The following is a 17,532-nucleotide window of genomic DNA, read 5'->3' on the forward strand; positions in this document are numbered from 1 at the left end:
TGTAAAATGCTATAATTAGAATGTAATTAGCAGTGCACAAGAAAGGAGTGTTTCCCTGGCTGTTCATTATGTCTATAAAGCTTCATTTTTCTGAAGCACAGAATACATGGCGTAACACTTGTTCTAAGCAGTTACTCTGGAAAATAATTGCTGTGCATAAGTTCTAAGGTAACTATTGTAAATTTGTTTTTGATGCGAGACAGAGGCACTGACAGTGATGCAGTAATTTCACAGGATGGGGAAAAAAATCTAGAAGGATCATCACTGGAAGCAATAAATGAAAAGGAGAATTACTAGCAATCAGGAGTCTGGGAGATGAGGGTCATGGTTTACTGAAGTACCAAGGAAGACTCTCTTTGTAATTGTCATCCTGTGACCTGTTGGTTCTGTTGTTGTCACTTGTGAACCAGCCCTGGTGGAACTACTACATCTGTATCACCTGCAAGGAATGTATAGGTGAAATTTTTACTATGTGAAACTTGGAGTGAGACAAAATAAGGAGGAAAGCCATGAAAGAATAGAGTAAGTTAATTTCCTTATGAAAAGAGCTCATTGGTCATCTTCAAAGTCCAATTTTTTAATGTTCTTCTTTAAAGAGAAGTTTGAATAGTTAGGCCACTGGATTGGATCTCACTAAGCTCAACTTCTAAATTGGACACTGGTTTTTGTGATCATGGACAAATCACTTTGCCCAGTGTTTTGGTTTCTCATCTGTGAATAATATCTCCCGAAGGAGAGAATCCTCCAGGGCTCCCTCAACCTCAGCACACTGAGCTAATATGGTCAGTGTCGTCTGGTAAGAACTACTTTGGAAACTCAAAGAAGCAAGAGTGATTTCTTGTGTGTTTCCCCCTAGATGCAACAGGATTTTGCTGCCTCATGAAGCTGTGGCTCTCTGAAGAGTTGTTGTTAACACTCTTGATCTGTATGTTTTCTAATAGCAGGTAGTTTGTGATTAGAGGTGCTTCTGTTAGGACTACATGAAGTCTGGGGGAAAAAAAAGCATTAAAAGAAAATGGAGATCACATGAACAAGGTCTTAAATTTAAGAAATGTCATATTGTTTGCCTGTGTGCTGTAGTCATAAAGGTTGCTGATTTTTCTGTTCTTCTGATACCAGTGTAGGTCTGCATAGCTCTTGCAGTGCTGGGACTGATTATGCTCAGGCACTTTGTAGGAACTATCGTAGTCATGAGAACTGTGTAGGATGGAGTAAGCTACGTCCAGATGAAGTTACTGGAAAGCTAATAGCCAGCATGTCTCTGCTGAGCTTTAATAGCCAACAAAAACATCTCTCTGCTAAGTGAAATAGACTAGTCTTTCAAAGTCTTGTCACTTGGAGAGACTTGCATATTTTTTTCGTGAGAACAACATACATGTTTATGACAGCATGCAGGTACATTTCAGATTCTTTCTCCAAAGTTTCTAGAAACTAGACCTTCAATGTTAGGAAGGTATACAGAAATTATTGAGATGAAATTTAAAACTTGTGCAACATGCAAGCATTGACCATTTTTTACATGCTGTGCTAAATTACTAGATATGGTCAGTTAATTTAGCATAAATGAAAATCAGTTTATAGTCAGCTTACATTAGAGAGGGGATATGAATGTTCATACATAGCCATGTAGAATACTTAGGTTAAAACGTGGCTCAAATATAGCCTCTAATACAATGGCAACTAGTAATACAGCTAGTGTGAGCATACAGGCACGTACAATACGTAGATGCATATTGAATCATTGTCGTCATCTCTCTTATCTCTTCCCTAAGCAAAAAAGATATAAATGTGGTTAACTGCGTACATCGCAGTGGCATGCTACAGAAATGTTTCTTAATGATGATAAAGAACTTATTTCTAGACCTACGAAACTCCTCTTTACAGTTGTATCTGAGACTTTGTTCCTAGGAGAAGAGTAGCTATATATAAATGCTAATGGTCAACACCTCCTGGGAATGCTTTAATCTTTTTTGGCTCTAGAACCAGAATAATTATATGTCTACCACATAACAGTGGTGACAACAATAATTAATATGCGGGATGCTTTGATTATTAAAAAACACAGTGGGGCCAAAGAGAGAGCATTATTTCTGATGAGCTAATCATTTTTCAGTCAGGCACGGTACAAGTCTAAAGTTAGTGAACGCCCTGTCCTGCACTAAACTTAACTTGGCAGCAAATAAAATGTACAAAGCCAGAGGAGGAGAATGCCAGACTGAGAATAAAGGCAGAGAGACCAAATTCTATGTCTGTATATCTATATATGTGTGCGCATGAGTGTATTTTTAACAAGCTGTCTCAGAAGGTCACAGTTCAATGTACAGAAAAGTAAGTTAAGAGGTCAGGAAATTAAATGTCTGATTTAATCCTTGAAGATCATTGGCCAAAATTTGGATCTAGCTGTTTCTACGCAAGAACCTAGCATGTCATGCATTTTTCAGGCACCCTTTCATGCGTATTTAGAAGAGAAGTAGGTTTTTTGTTACATGAAGTAAAATCTTAGGGAGAAAATTAGATTCTTGATACAACAGAATCTCTCAGTCCGTAGTGTGTACAGACTACAGTAAGAATAGTCTGAAGAGGTCTTCAGGCTGCAAGTTGGCAGCTTCTGTCTCTTGTGCTTGGCTGTTTTTTGGTCTCGTTTCCTAGGATGTGAGGCTTAAACAATTCCGACATTCTTCCTTCTCTCCCTCTTCCATGCAAAAGACCTGTGGGTCAGTTCCAACCGTGGATCTGGCAGAGGGGGAAGGGTGACACTCAGAGGGCACTCACCAGTAGCGGGGGTGCAGGAGAAAGCCAAGAGAGTAGTGTGCAATTCAGGAGGTATGGGAAGTAGTCAAAGATACTGAAGCATTTAAGGGAAACAGTTAAGCATACTGTAGAAGGATGTAAAAGGCCTGAAGAGGATTGGGGAAAGCAGATGAAAGGGAAGGAACTGAAAATATTTCTGGGAATGTTACTGCACAGGAGATAGGGTAGACCTCATGGATGTTGAGGATGTTGGATGCAAATCTGTCAGAAACCAAGATTCATTAATTCAATTGTTTATGAAATAGTTTGTCTTGTGGTATGTGCACTTGTGTAGAAGGAAATGCCTGGAAGTCTATGCTTATGGTCTTTCTAATCTTTTCCCTCAGAGAGGAGTGTTGTGGGAGCCTAGAGAAGATGCATGGGGCTTTGGCTTCCCTGCCATGGGAAGGGGGAATTGTGAAAGCAAGAACTTTATCCTCATCATACACTGGCTCTTACTCCTTTACTTAGGCACAATAAATGCATATAAGTAAAGCAGTGGGAGTGAGAAGAGAGATTAAAATAGAAGTGAAATAGTCATAGGGCACAAGTTTGTTGTTTGCAGTCAGTTTTTGAGGCAGGTTAGGAGCTCTTTGTCTGAAAAAGAAAGTTATCAGTGATAGCAGCTACTTTGAGATGATTGATACATTGGAAAATCTCACTGTTTGAAAGACAACATACCACAATCCAAATGACTAATGGGATATCTAGAGGAAAATATTCACTCTTCCTTTAAACTATTTGGGAACATAGACGCACCCAGTTTGCCAGGGCCACTCCCTTCAGTAACGCTCAGCCCAGGAAATACTAGGAGTAAAGCCATAAAGTGAGCCATCACTGAAGGATCTGTGTTGTTCCTCCAGCTTGTCATCTCCTTACTCTGAAAGACTGTAGTTCTGAGGTCTAGAAACTTTACAGCTTGAGACTACGAATGGAACTACAAATACATCAGAGCTCCGCAAACAACAAAGGTTTGTCCTGGGCTAGTTCTGCTATGTAAATCTCTATAAATAAATCATATAGGTTAAACCATCCACAGGACATTAGTTCTAGAAGGAACTTAGTTACAGAAGGAAAACAAGCTGAGGAAATTGTTGGATTGAACTGGGGATGTTTGTTGATGGAGCAATTTCTTTAGTTTAGTTTGTTTATCTTTGCTGAAGAAAGAGTGAACCACCTTCCCAGCCTGGTGGGGTTTTTTTTTGTGAAAAGTGGACTTTGTGTGGCTGAACAGCCTGTGCGTGCATGCACGTGTTTCTCCTCTGAACTGAATTTTTTAACGGGAGCATAGCTCAGTGGGATAACAGCTGAAGTCTCTTTAATCCAGCTCTGACTCCATGTGTATTTTTGTGAGAGCTACTTCACTGCTTTGTTTTGCAGTTTTTTTGTTTTTTGAGTAAAGAGGATGACAGTACGTTATTGCTGTGATCTGGTTTCTGTACATTCTTAAAGAATTCTTTTGTAATGGAAGATAACATAGAAGTTCAAAGTATTATTAATTAATGCTTTGACTGAAAAGCTGGTAACTAATCTTGTTGTAGGATGCTGTTGAGAGCAGCTTTTCTTAGGAATTTATCCTGAGGAGACATTGTTATACAACGCGTGACTTACTGACTAAGCACACCTACAAGCTCTTGGCTGTCGTAGGACTGTCTGTCACTTGTGTGTGTTTTTGCATAGAGAGGCAGGTTGCAGGATGTTGAGCAGCTATTGCTGGGAAGCAGTGCTTTCCTTGTTTAAAGGTGCTGCAGGTATGACTACAAACAGCACAGAATGCCAGCATGTAGCAACCTGCAAGGAGCTACTGAGAAATGAGACTCAAAGCACCTTGCTTCTAAACACCAAAAGAACAGTCAGCACAGTTCTGGTCGTAAGTTACATAATATGATACGAAGGGGGTACTCCTTGCATCTAAGAGGCCTGCAAAGCGTACCTCACTTAATAATTATTTCTCTTTTTTAATATCAGAATTTTGGAAAAAGGCATGGGGGCAAGAAGGAAGAGGTGTAATTAAAAATACATATTTAAAAGATGTATTTAGCTTTCTTAGTAATGCAGGTGTGGGTAGTTGCTGCACTTGTTTATTCTGTTCTGCTTGCGGAGGCAAATAAGACCCTCAGGGACCCATTTGACTTCAGGGGTTAGAAGTAGCAGAAGTGGAACTTCATTTTTTTTTCTTCGTGTTGTCCAATCCAATGCTTGCCACTTAAAGGTAACATCTTACTCAGATCTATTTTTATAGGTCTGGCACTTTAAAAATGTGTAGGTGTACATATTAAAGAGCTCTGTACATCTATTTATGAAATGTTTCACTTTACCTTAAAAAAACCATCAAAAAAAGAAACCCAACCTTCTAACAGCTGTTTATAATAGCAAAAAAAAAAAAAAAAAAAAAAAAACACAACTTTTTTTCTATTGTTAATTAGCTTTTTTAGAACAAAGATATATCATAAAATTGAGCTGGATACAACAGTCCTACTTGTGTTGTTTCTTTTAACATGTGCTGAATTAGGTGTGCCAAATTACTTTTTCTGCCCTATTTTCTAAATATTGTCTTATTTTAATTCCTTTTCAGATTGAATGTATATGAAAATATCTGCAGAGAAGTATAAGATGTTAGTATTCAGTTAAAATAGGATATTTCTATACTGTTGCGATGTGGGAACCTGCCATACTATTACATGAACTTACTGATCAAATGAACATTTTGTCCAAGTCCAGTGGATATTAGACTGAATGTCTTGTTCTCTGTTCCTGCACACACACACTGAAAATGAGGGAAGCCTTGATTATACCTCTGCCTGCTTTGGCTAGTGCAGACGAACTCTTGTGTCAAGAAGGAAATCTATTCTCACTGTTGAATCCTAGCAGATAAACTCCTGATAAGGGAGGGGAGAGCATGATTGCTTTTCCCTTCTACTGACGATATTTGAATTTTCTTTTTCCTCGCATTAGCAAGAAGTTGAGAGTCTAGGCATTTTGAAGTGTAATATATACAGATAATGTGATGCTTGTCATTTCAATAAAGTAATGACAACAGATTTTTCTTACTTTTGCTTTTAATTCAGTTTCATGTGCTGTTTTTCACACTGTAGAAAAATGATTTGCTACTTCCTTTTGTCACATGGCTATTTTGAATCTAAAGGCCAGACTTTATTTTGATGATGGTCCTGTAAGCAGCTGGAGAACTGAAATTTTTAACTTCTTCAGAATCAATTAATTGACTCTAGTAGAAGTACTGGGAGGGGTTTGGATTCCAAAGAAAGTGGAAGCATGGGAAAAAAAGTCCCAAACAAACAGAGAACTGATACAGAATAGTGGACTAGCTTGTAACTCATTCATAGTTAAAAAGAAAATAACTTGAAGCTACCAGCTATGTTCAGTCAGAAAATATGCATAACATTTTAAAACATAAAGTATTTTACTGACAAATCCTGTGGTGGTCAGCACCTGTTTTAACTGATTCATCTGAAAATGCTGCTGACTATTGCTAGAATTTCATCAGTCAATTTTAATTAGCGCAGCCAGGCTGGCTTGTCTACTTTTTTTTTTTTTTTTTTTTTCCTTTCTCTCTCTTTTTTCGCTATTGTCAATTACACGACTGTTCCTAAATCAAATTCCTACTGAAATATATGAAGACCGTTAGAGAATCTAAATACTAGAGACATGATGAGCAGAACTTGGAAAGTCTGTAAATTGAAAAATATTTTTTTGTCATCGATCTATGTCATTAGTAAATCTGTAAATTGAACAAGTACCACAGTTATAGCACAAATAAAATTAAACTTTTGTCCTAGACTAAAGGAGTATTTACACTTAAAAAAAAAAAAAAGAAAGAAAGAAAGAAAGAAAGAAAAAATCATAATCTGCACTAGTTGTACTTGTTTGCAGTCTCTTTAAAAAAACTGCAGAATCGAAGCTCTCACTGTGGAGTGAGTAACTGCAGACATTTAAATGCACTTAAGTACCAGGAAGTATAGAAACTGTGATGAGGATTAAGAATGCAGCCGGAACAGATTATCTCTCGAAGGTGGCAAGGGCTATCTTAACTTTAAATTTTACTTTAGCCATAGAATATTTCTTCTTAAAATAAAACAACCTTTTGTTGAATATTCTCCTGCTGGAACAGCTACTTCTTCAGTAACTGTAGACTCATGTGACCTTAACTAGCAAAAAGAAATAGCCTTGCTAGATGGCATCTGCTCAGGCAGTGACAGGATAAGATCAAGAATTTATTGCTGAAGAAATACTGCTGTAAATCATTATTGCATACATTATAAGGTAAATATCAGACAAGCAGACTGCACAGTGATCTTAGGTTTCTTTGTAGCTATTCCTGTTGACTCATGCTCCCTTCCCATAGATTACTGGGATGACTTTCCTGGTCACATAAGACCTTGTTTCCTATGTTTTATTCCAAAATTGTAAGCTTACTAGAGGCTAAATGTGCTCCACTTCCACTGCTGGATCAAGACTCTTTAGTTAATGCCATCTGGGAATAACTCTCACAGTATTTGATAGGCACAGCTGCACAATGTTCTACCTGTTAGGGAAATATGGTAAGATAAGGCCTGTTTTGTGTTGAGCACTGCTGGTAAAGAACAAACCAAGCTGTATCTGTGCCTTCAAGTCAAGGGCATGTTTCCCCATTTTAGTGTCCTGTCAGCTCTGGAAATTTTATGTGTTTCTATGATTTTTGCTTTTTCTATTGGTGCCAATTTTTGTTTTTTCTTGACTATCAAGAAAAAACAAATTGTCATCTCTGCAAAGTAAAGCCATGGGACACTCAAAAGGACAAAAACTTCAATTTTCTGAATGCTAATTTTTTTTTATGCTGTATGTCATGAATGAACTAAGTTCCTTGAGTCTATCTTCTGTTCCATCAGTGTGTTTGAGACAGACATGTCCAGCCTCATCTCTGCCTGTACAGAACATAATACCTGTGTAAGCATGAGCTAGTAATAAAGACATAATTTTGCTTAAGTGACAGTCATTTAGTTTACAATAGAGCTTTCCGTCACTTGTATGCGCGTGCGCTGCTGATGTGTTAACCAGAGGATAGTACTGACCATGAAAGGAAGGGTTCTGCAGTGTTGTAGGATTTATTTGATTACAAAGCAAAGAATAGCCAACACAGCATATTTAAAGCTGCTTTTAGTAGGAATGTTGGCAGTGATGAGCTGATCCGGTGTCATTTCTGGTGTCCTGTGGCAGTGCCATGTTTTCCACTATATTGAAAGGCAGCCTCCTATTCTTAGTTTTGTTTTTGACAGGCATTGACAAAAAGTTTGTTCCAGCTTCTGTTAGGTACCTAAATTAGTGCTTGGAGCACACAGAAAGAATCTGTTTTGGGGCTTCACTGGAGCTGGGAGGGGCAGTAGAACTGCAAATGTTAGTCCTTTAGCGTTATGCCATGCTCCAAGAATGGCTTCCATGTTGGAGACAATGAGAGTTTGATGCGCCAAAGAAATACTTAACTATTTAAGATCATGTGTGCTGGTTCTTCACATCTGCAGCAGAAGATCCACTGTGATGAGAAAATGGCAAATGTTAAACTAACATGTTTAGCAAGTTCTACAGTGAACTGAGACTCTCTTTAATAAAATTCCTTTTTCAGTGTTTGAGTAAAGTTGCTGCGTGCATTTCTCTAATCATGTGACTTGTCAGAAGAGAGAGTACAATAATATCCAGGTTATTTTAATATAGAACAAGAGGAGTGGTGCTTTCTTTGATGTCATGCTTACAGCATGTCACACTTCAAAAAGGTACAAAGAATAAATATGAGGACTGAAAGACCAACGAGCTTTCAACTTTTTTAAATCTCTTTCCTTCCCAACTTATTTCCATCTCAGGTACTATGAAGTCTCCATTGTGAACAGAGCATCACAAAGAATTTGACCTCTTATGTGGAGACAAAAATGTCTGAGTTCAGGAAAGGAAAACTGAAGAAAAAAGTCTGATTAAAGAAAAAAAATCAATATCATATTGAATATCTGAAGGAATGACAACTTTTACCATGATCCTTTTTGCTAATTATTCCCTAAGGTTGCTTAGACATCTGTTCAAGCATCATGTATAGACCTATGAAAGCTGTGGAATTTTTTTATGAGCCTTGGGATAGGCAAGCACTTGAATTGTACTGTTGAGTCAGATATTCAATCATAGAAACTCTTGAGGGGGCAGCAGTTTTTACATTTGTATTTCATATAGCTGTGACCATATCCTACCTACAAAATTGCATCAGTTGTCAGCAGTTACAATTGTTTCTTTTCCACTAAAAAGTACAATGGATTGCTTTTGCTATAATAATATATGTTGCAGTTTTCTTGACAATATAGATCAATAGATTAGTCTTTAATTATGCTGCCAGGAAATAAAATGCTTAGCTACCTCATCTTGTAATAATCCAATAGAGCAAACCATTAATGCACACACTGACCTTTTGTGTCTGAAAATAGTTGAGGGCAGAGATAGTCTTTTCTCAGACTAGTCTGAAATACACTTTTGAATTGATAAAAAAGGAAGATAAATATCCTTTCATTGAATCACACCTGTTGCCATAGCCTGAACAGCTGTGCATCCTTCTAGTCATAGCGACCAGCCTACCACTGATTTTGATGTTTGGGGCAAAAGAATTCAACTGTAATAAAAATGGAGTTTCTAGATCAGAGATGATGTACAGAATTAGTTACATTTTCCTTATCCAGTAACATGATTTTTTGCTGTTTATTTAAATGGGGTGGAATAGGATATCCATAAGCTATTCTGGATGCAGCAGAAATTCATCTGAATGTTGGTGATGTTCTTCAGTGGTACTTATCTCAATGGACACCCTACTTTTGAGGCCTTTAATAATTAAAAAAGGTAAAGTCAACGTTGTAGGTGTAGTGTCACAGAAACAACACTTAATTTGCGGGTTATGGCAGCAGGTATAGTGAGGAAGCTGCATTGTAGTAAGTAGAGTGGAAACCTCAACAAAAAATCTCTATGGGCATAGGTGCTAGAAAACATTGTGGACTCCTAAAATTTGGTCAAGGCAAGAGTGTGATCTTTGTTATGGTTAAAGGATGGTTGTATCTAGAATTCATTTGACTCTTACGCAAAACTGCAATAATAAGAAGAGTATAATTAAGTCATTTAGTAGCTTGGTTCCTTTGATAGACCCAGCTTCAGTTCTCAGTTTTTGTTTTGTTTTGTTTTTCCAGGTTTCATAGAACTATAATATAGAATGAACAAATACTTTGTTACAGTTGGTGAAATCACAGTTTTACAAAGAGGTTTGTGTGTTGCTTTTAAAGAAGCGATAATAACTGCTTTTTAAAAACAGTTTATGTTTATTTATTTGTAGTATTGTTAATGAAAGTGGATTATCCAATATAGCGACAGTGTGATTATGAAACTGATTTAAGTAATTCTTTTGCATCCAGTGAATGTATATCTGATCTCTGACCACGGCCAAACTTGATGCTTGAGAAAGGTGTTTTAAAGCTTGTAAAGGCAACAAATAGTACGATTTGTTGTACTGACCCCCCCCTTTTTTTTTCTAACATCGTGTAAACATTTCAGTGGGTACTTGATATTCTGTGTACTGTTTGAACCCAGCTAATAATTGTACATGATGGAAGATGGCTCTTGATCTCTCTCTCTCTCTCGTACCCCACAAAAAGATGGTTAGCTGTAATCTCAAACATACTGTTTTGGTATTTTTATATGTTTAATCTTAAGATGTACTCCTTCACTGAAGAATAAACTTGGATGCTGGGGTTTAGAGAAGTGAATCAGATTCAGTTTCTGAAACTACAGCAAAGGGAAAAGCATTCCTAAGAGCTTGTTTCGCTGCCTGTCCAGCTCTACAGTGCTCTGCAAAGCTGATCTTTTGTTGTCAAAGGCTCATGTGCCGTGAAAGTTATCATACATAGTTGATAACAGGAAGCTGAGCACAATGCTTTAATTCAGCTGAAAGATTTTACAAATGTCATCAGTTGGGAAAGGAAATTATCACTATGTGGTCTTCAGTTAAGTCCTGAGATAGAAATGTGATAGCGTTTTCTTTTGTGTTTTCTCTTGATAACAAATTTTATAGAAGAAATAAAGGGAAAAGCAATGCTGCATGTGTTTCGGGAGGAACACCAAGAAAAAAAATCAGTAAATTCGCTTACTTATTTCTGAATTAGTTTAACAAAATGCAACATGGTTTGTAAATATATAAAACATACTACATTTGCTCAGTGCCAGCTTGGGAGATCCCAAGATGCTTTTTGAAAGAGTTAAATGTGTGATGCAATGTAAGATATAAACATGGCTCCATCCTATTCAACCTTCGAACTTAATTCAGTTTCTTGTCTAGTCTTCACTACTGTGTTTTGCATGTGCTGCAAAGAAAGATGTTTCTAATGGAAGTGGGCAGTGGTGACAAAATCTTAACAGCTTGATAACAAGCCTTTAGGAGTGGCTAGTGCTTTACTGGGTTGCTCAGCTGAGTTATAGCATAAATTATTTTACCTTTGATATCACCTTAAGCTGAATTAGCCCTTTTTGATAAGCCATACTTAGCCAATCTCCACCTTTTTTAGTAGTATAGACACCCTTTGTCTGTGGGCTGTATGTTTCTTCTATCATAGGCAGTAGTATAGGTTATCTTACACAAAGTTTACTTTTCATAATTTTGGACTTACCACCAAAGTCCTGCTACCTAAGGAGTGCTGTCAACACTACCATAAAAAGCCAAGAAGGATCTGTAAAAGTGTTATGTTGTTTTCTCTTGTGTGGATTGAAACCACTAAACTGACTTGTTAGAGATCTATGAACTGTTGGGTTTACTGCTTCCTCTGTCTCCATAATGTAGGAATTCCCTATGCTGGAGAGCATTTTTGTGATGCTCTTTGTTAATGTTTTTCTTTTAAGATTTGTCTTTAATCTAGTTTTGAAAACAAAGGTGGAAAATACAAAATTCAGAAAATTTACCTACAATCAGTAATCAGGAAGCAGAGATCACTAGCAGAGCAGAGATTCTTCTTAAAATGACTGTCAAGTGAATAGTGGGAAAATGAAGAATAATTTACTGTGGTTGTTAAAGTTGGAATGTTTTACTTGGCTTCTTGTTAATACGGGTTTGGTTTACTCATATTACAGAGTTCAAAAAACTGAATATATAACGTACAAGTCTGTTGTGGACCTATACTGCTATACTTTGCTAACAGTTTAGGGAGAGTTTGGAACAGTTGTAACCGAGTACAAAACAAAGGCAAATTTAGACATCCTAACTGAATGCCAGTAAGATACCATGCATTCTTCTGTGCTTTTTTTTCTTCCTCATGCCAGATATTTTGTATGATTCCATAAAGCATGTATCATCTACTGCTTGACTCTGCTATGTCCACAGGTAGTGTAAAATATTGATCTTTTACTACTCGACTTCCTACTTGTCACCTGACAGTTGCAAATTGTTGATTGTTTCATTATATCCCATTGAGTAGTTCTTTGAACTGTTATCTGAATTTGGCCACCTAAAAGTGTAATAACTGTTCCAGAAGTAGCTTTGCAGTTTCTAACATGTGACATACAACTTAATACTAAATGTAATAGAAAATGAGATAGTATAATAAAACCTTCAGATCAGAAAATCATCTAGAGCATGGAGAGCAAGAACACAGAGAATTAGGTTTTTCCTGTTGCCACTTTTCTGAATGGCTAATTCATTTTTCTGTTTACTATGTTTATGTTCATGAAACAGCTCCAGCATTGTCAGAAGCGGTAAAATTCACATCTATATGGATTCTTGAGAGCTTTTAGCACAATAAGAGATAGCAGTGCCCCTGTGTGCTTACATAGGTCTTTTGCTTTTATAGACAAGAAATTGTTGAAATAGCATTAAATAGAAATAGCTAAGCTTTTTGATCTGTTGTGCATAAAATTTGCATCATGATATACTAACAGATCTTTTCCAAAAGCTGCTTGAGAATAATAACAGTGCTCAACATGGGCATCAGCAGTCATTATATGACTATAAAGTATATTTTCATGAATTAATGTGATCTTGGTGAAGAAGCAATAGGCACTGAGAGCAGGAGAAAAAGCACCAGTGTGCAAGAAGCATATTTGTTACGAGGAACCTCCTGTTCTTTGCTTGTAATGATCACCTGAGACAAGTGTATACCCAAAGCTGTTCTGTAATTAGTTAGGTAGGTAGACATCGATTGTGTGATTTATAGAACATTTTCTCATCCTTTTCTTCTTCTGGTTATGTTAGTCTGATACTGCTGTGCCTTTCTGAGAAGCAAAACATACCCATGGCCTGCCATGGCTTTTTTCCCCTTACTGTTGAAATCAGCCCACTTCCCCATGCTTGCTAGTAGAAGCAACAAGGATCCTCAGTGTGTTCGCAAATTTACACGGTGGGTTACTGTTTCAGTTTCTCATTGCCTGCTCGTGTTAGGCAAGGCAGGATACCCGTAAGGTTAGGTTAGATTCATGCTCCAGTGAGTAAGCTGACACACACTGTTCTCTCTCCTGTTGTTCGAGGCTGTGGTACCTTAGTTCTTTTGAAATACTTTGTGCTAGGAAGTACCAGAAAATAAGATGATGCTAGCACTTGGGCTCTTTTTTATTTTTAACCCCTAGAAAATATGTAACATTTAGGATTGGGATATGGTATATATGAGGGGGCTGAAAATCCTTATACAGGACCACTCCTGTATGCTGGACATGTCTGCTTTTTGGAGTGTAACACATTTTCATAATGGTGGTAGCTTTGCTCCTCAGTTTGGGCTGGGTGAATATGTTAAATGTTTAAATGAGCTGAACACTGGCCCAAATACATTTTCTTAAGTGCAGTGAGAGACTGGATCTTGTTGCAATTTGAAAATACTGCCCGTAAACTATTGAAGTATAATAACCTGAGATACTTTTTAAGGACTAAGACATAATTACTTAAAAAGCCACAAAGTAGCTTTGCACTACCGGTTTTTAGAGCTCAGCAGATTTTATGTAGTGCCTGAATTATTAATGGAGGTAAGCTGGAAGAGAAAGCTCCATAGTCTTATTATCTCTCAAGCAACCAGTAGCTGTTGACTTTGCAGAGGCAGGTAATTCCCTCTGAAGAAATGAGTGAACAGGTACCTGCCGAGGAATCCTGCAGTGAGAGTGGCCTGTGTCAGTATGTCCAGAAGATGACTGCCTGTTTTGGACATTTAGGTAAAGTTATTTGAAGATTTGCATATGAGAAGCACAAAATGAAAAGGTGTTTTTGAAACAGTATTAATTTTGATGTGCAAAAGCTATGAGTTACGATTTAAGTGTGCTTTTTAATCTCTGTTATTCTGATGACCAGTTTACAATGAATAGCAAAGTACTTCTGTACTTCACTCAGCAATCTTGAGTAAATTGTATGTGGCCAAAGTCAAAAAGAAAGCTGTGTCAGACATATATAGAATAATTTTACCATAACTTTAAAGTTTTTGTTTCTTTAAGTGTGAAAAATTGATTTTTAGAATGATCTTTCTGCTCTCTTGCTGTTTTATTTATTTTTTTTGAATCATCTGGATAACTCTATTTTTTGGGGTATTAAGGCTGCAATCCTTCCTTGTTTTCTAGCTCTGTGAAGAGTTTTCCTCTTTTTATCCTCAGTATCTGTGAGAACTCTTTAATTGGAGAAGATAGTCCTGCCATCTTGGATAGCTCCATGAAATATTATTTGGAACTGTCTAACTGTGTAGTAAATGTGCTATTCTCCGAAGTGGTATGAGGAGGAAAAAGGAAAATTTGGTTTGATTTTAATTTATTTTCTGTTTGTTTTTTATTTTGCTTTTTATTCACAGTAAGATTTCACTGAGTGGGGGTGATTGACTTCAATTTATTGATTTTCTTTTTCAATGCCAGAATAAAATTATACTAAAATGCATCTGCAGAGAATTTAATTCTGATGACAAAAGCAATTAAAGATAGTATTATGAGTGTGCTATACATTTTTGTCTTTCATGAGCTAAACAACCAGTTTGATGTTGCTGGAGAGAAGGGAGAGAAATTTCTTCTGCTATGAGTTTAGCCCTTGGGATCTAATCTTTGCTGTTATTCAGTGTATGCTATTTTGTTTTGAAATTTGTTGATTGCACAGTAAAGGTTTATTGTTACTTCTCGTTCTTGTAGTACTAGTACAGAGAAGACTTATTCCTGGTTGTATACAAACATATGTACTTCATCATCTGGGCAGTTGGCTGGGTTGGTGAATTCAAAAGAGACTGAATATGAAAAAGCTTTGAGACAGATGAAAATATTTGTAGTTAAAATACATATAAAAGCAGTAATGAGATCAAATATTTAAAGTATCTAATCTACCTCATTTACATCTCATATCCAGCCCCTTGTGAATCTACCAGTGTCAAAAGAGGTCACATCTGAAAATGCGTATGATCCCATGTGTTCTGTAAATACTTAGGCACCCTGTACCAACTACTCAGATCAGACATACCTTAGATCCCCTGATTCAAACATACAGTGTTACTTGTCAGGCACTGCAAAAATTTCCTCAGTGCTACTTCTGGGTTGGGCAAGCTGGATTCCTTAGAACATTTTCAGGATTTTTTCTTTTCAGCAAGCATATCAGAAATCAGCCTTTACCATTTGATGGAGTGCTTAATTTAAGTGATCAGAGATTGCCACTGTCTTTTTCATTCTGACTAATGCTCAATCCTAATGCTTGGTAACTGTTGTACAAGGCCCCCTTACACCGCCCTTTAGATTGGAGATGGGGATCTGACCATTAGAGCCCACTGCTCTAAGCAGCCCTTAGTCTGATTAAGAAACCCCCTGTGATGCTTCCTGGTCTTGTTTTGCTCACTTCTACTTCTTGTCCCCTTATATTACATATTGACAGGATGGAGGCTCTTAAAGATACACCTTGTACTTTAAAAACACTAACAAAAAAGCCATTTCATTACAAGTAGTATCTAGTATCTGGCCCTTGAAATTGTCATTATCAGGCAATGATAGCAATAGCCAGGCCTGGAAAGGGGCATCAACACATCAGGTTCCTTCAGAGCAAGGTAGCATTATTTTAAAAAATTATAAAACAGGATGCTTGTATGGTGACATGGTGAAATCACATAATGCACATTGAAATTGAGCCACCCCACAACAATGCTGTGAGTCTTCGTGGTAGGAGGAGACTGGATTACACTTAACTATTTGAAATAATATTTGACCCTTCTACAGCAGTCACAGCCTGACTCTGCTCTTGTGGAAAACGGCATTGACATCTTTGCTTTCTTTCAAGTTAGCACCAGGGACTGTTCTGTCTGCTGAAGTCTTGCCTAGCAAGTGTAGAAACAGACCCTGTGCATGGATAAAAGTAGGTACAGCCTCTTGTGCTTCTGCTCTGCTCCTTCACCTGTATCCTGTCATTGCTCTTCTAAAATTATTCAGGAGTTAAATAGGCAGGGACAATGCAGTATGGGATTAAGGGAGTTGATAGAGCTTTCATCCTGCTATGATGGTGTGTGATTATGTGACAAAAGACTGCAGCTTCTGGTAACTGCTACATAACAGATCTTACTAGTTTAGTACTTTTTGCATTAGCTGGTGTAACTTGTCTACATAAATGTAGCTAGAAGAATCAGCATGGCTAGAAGAGAAAACAGAGTCAGCCTCAAATCTGTGAATTTAAGTTCTGATAAATTACAGGCTCTTCTGCTAGGGTTTAGGCAGACAAGTTGTAGCAAACCTTATTGCAGTAGTTTAAGAAGTTACTGGCACAGCTTACCATTCTGCATGCTAAGCATTAACTTCTGCATAGTTGACTTTTGAATCGTGTGCTTTTGTCTCACCTACTTCAAAGAACAAAGTTCGGTGTCCGGTGAAGTTCTGGTGAAGTTGGGTAACAGGCGCTGCTGTCATCACATGTTCTCTAGCCTGTCAACATCTTTTACAGATTATCTGGAAATAAATGACGCTGTTATACTAAACTGAGAAACGCGTGTTAGAGAGAATGTATCCAGCCATCTCCTGTGAACTGTTATCTACTTTAAGTACAGATTGGTAATCTACCTTCAGCTGAAGTGGTGGAAACTTCTGGAGTTCAAGGAGCTCTGCCTTTTCCACTGATTGGCTGTGGTGTGCAGGTCAGTAGGCTGTGAGATCTGGTAGAGAGACTGAGAAATAGCTGCAAAGCTTAATTTCTGCGGGGAATGCTGTGAAACACAGCACTTTCTGAGATCTGTGACCTCTGATCTAGTAGAAGATGCTTTAGGACAGAACTCTTAATTCTTAGCTGTTACATTTATTGAGCCAAACCCTCCTCAAACATAGATTAGCATGACAGTCAAAATCAGTGCAGTGGTGCTGATTTATACTGGCTTTGTCCCATGGTGTGTATGATTGGTTGCAAAATCAATGGCTATTTAATAGGAACCATGGTTTCAGGCTTGTTTTCAAGATAACACTACTTAAAAATAAAACCCAAATGATCTCATAGGAAGCAAAGAGTATGTAATAATAGGTGATCCAAGACTGGATTGGAGAGACAATATGTTGTCTTTAAAGCATTAAATAAAGCAGTCTTCTCTTCAAATCTTGTCACTATCAGCAGGTAGTACTCGAACTCTATTTGGGTTTCGAGGGAAGGGTTAAACGATAACTTCCCTAGCGATTTCTCACTGTGCTTAGAAAGCTCTTTATTTTGGTATCTCTTCACCTTCTAATTTAGTGAAGGCCTTACTGGAAGCAGTGCAGTTACTACCCCTGGTCATT

General features: G+C 37.4%; 1 protein-coding gene across 9 annotated transcripts in view; it reads left to right on the forward strand.

Annotated features, from left to right (window-relative positions):
- Nucleotides 1–17,532, forward strand: part of ABLIM1 (actin binding LIM protein 1) — a 216,306-nt gene that overhangs the window by 47,252 nt on the left and 151,522 nt on the right. For 4 of the 9 annotated variants that reach the window (XM_062580674.1, XM_062580662.1, XM_062580663.1 and 1 more), the window contains exon 1: nucleotides 3,603–3,761. The exons of 2 other annotated variants lie outside the window; for them this stretch is intronic. In XM_062580674.1, coding sequence (XP_062436658.1) covers nucleotides 3,722–3,761 — 40 coding nt within the window. In that variant the 5' untranslated portion in view covers nucleotides 3,603–3,721. Of the gene's footprint in view, nucleotides 1–3,562; nucleotides 3,762–17,532 lie in introns of those variants that run through there. 3 more of the 9 variants (XM_062580669.1, XM_062580667.1, XM_062580668.1) reach the window with 3 other exon arrangements.

Source organism: Rhea pennata, chromosome 7, assembly GCF_028389875.1.
Source record: "Rhea pennata isolate bPtePen1 chromosome 7, bPtePen1.pri, whole genome shotgun sequence".
Classification (NCBI taxonomy): domain Eukaryota; kingdom Metazoa; phylum Chordata; class Aves; order Rheiformes; family Rheidae; genus Rhea; species Rhea pennata.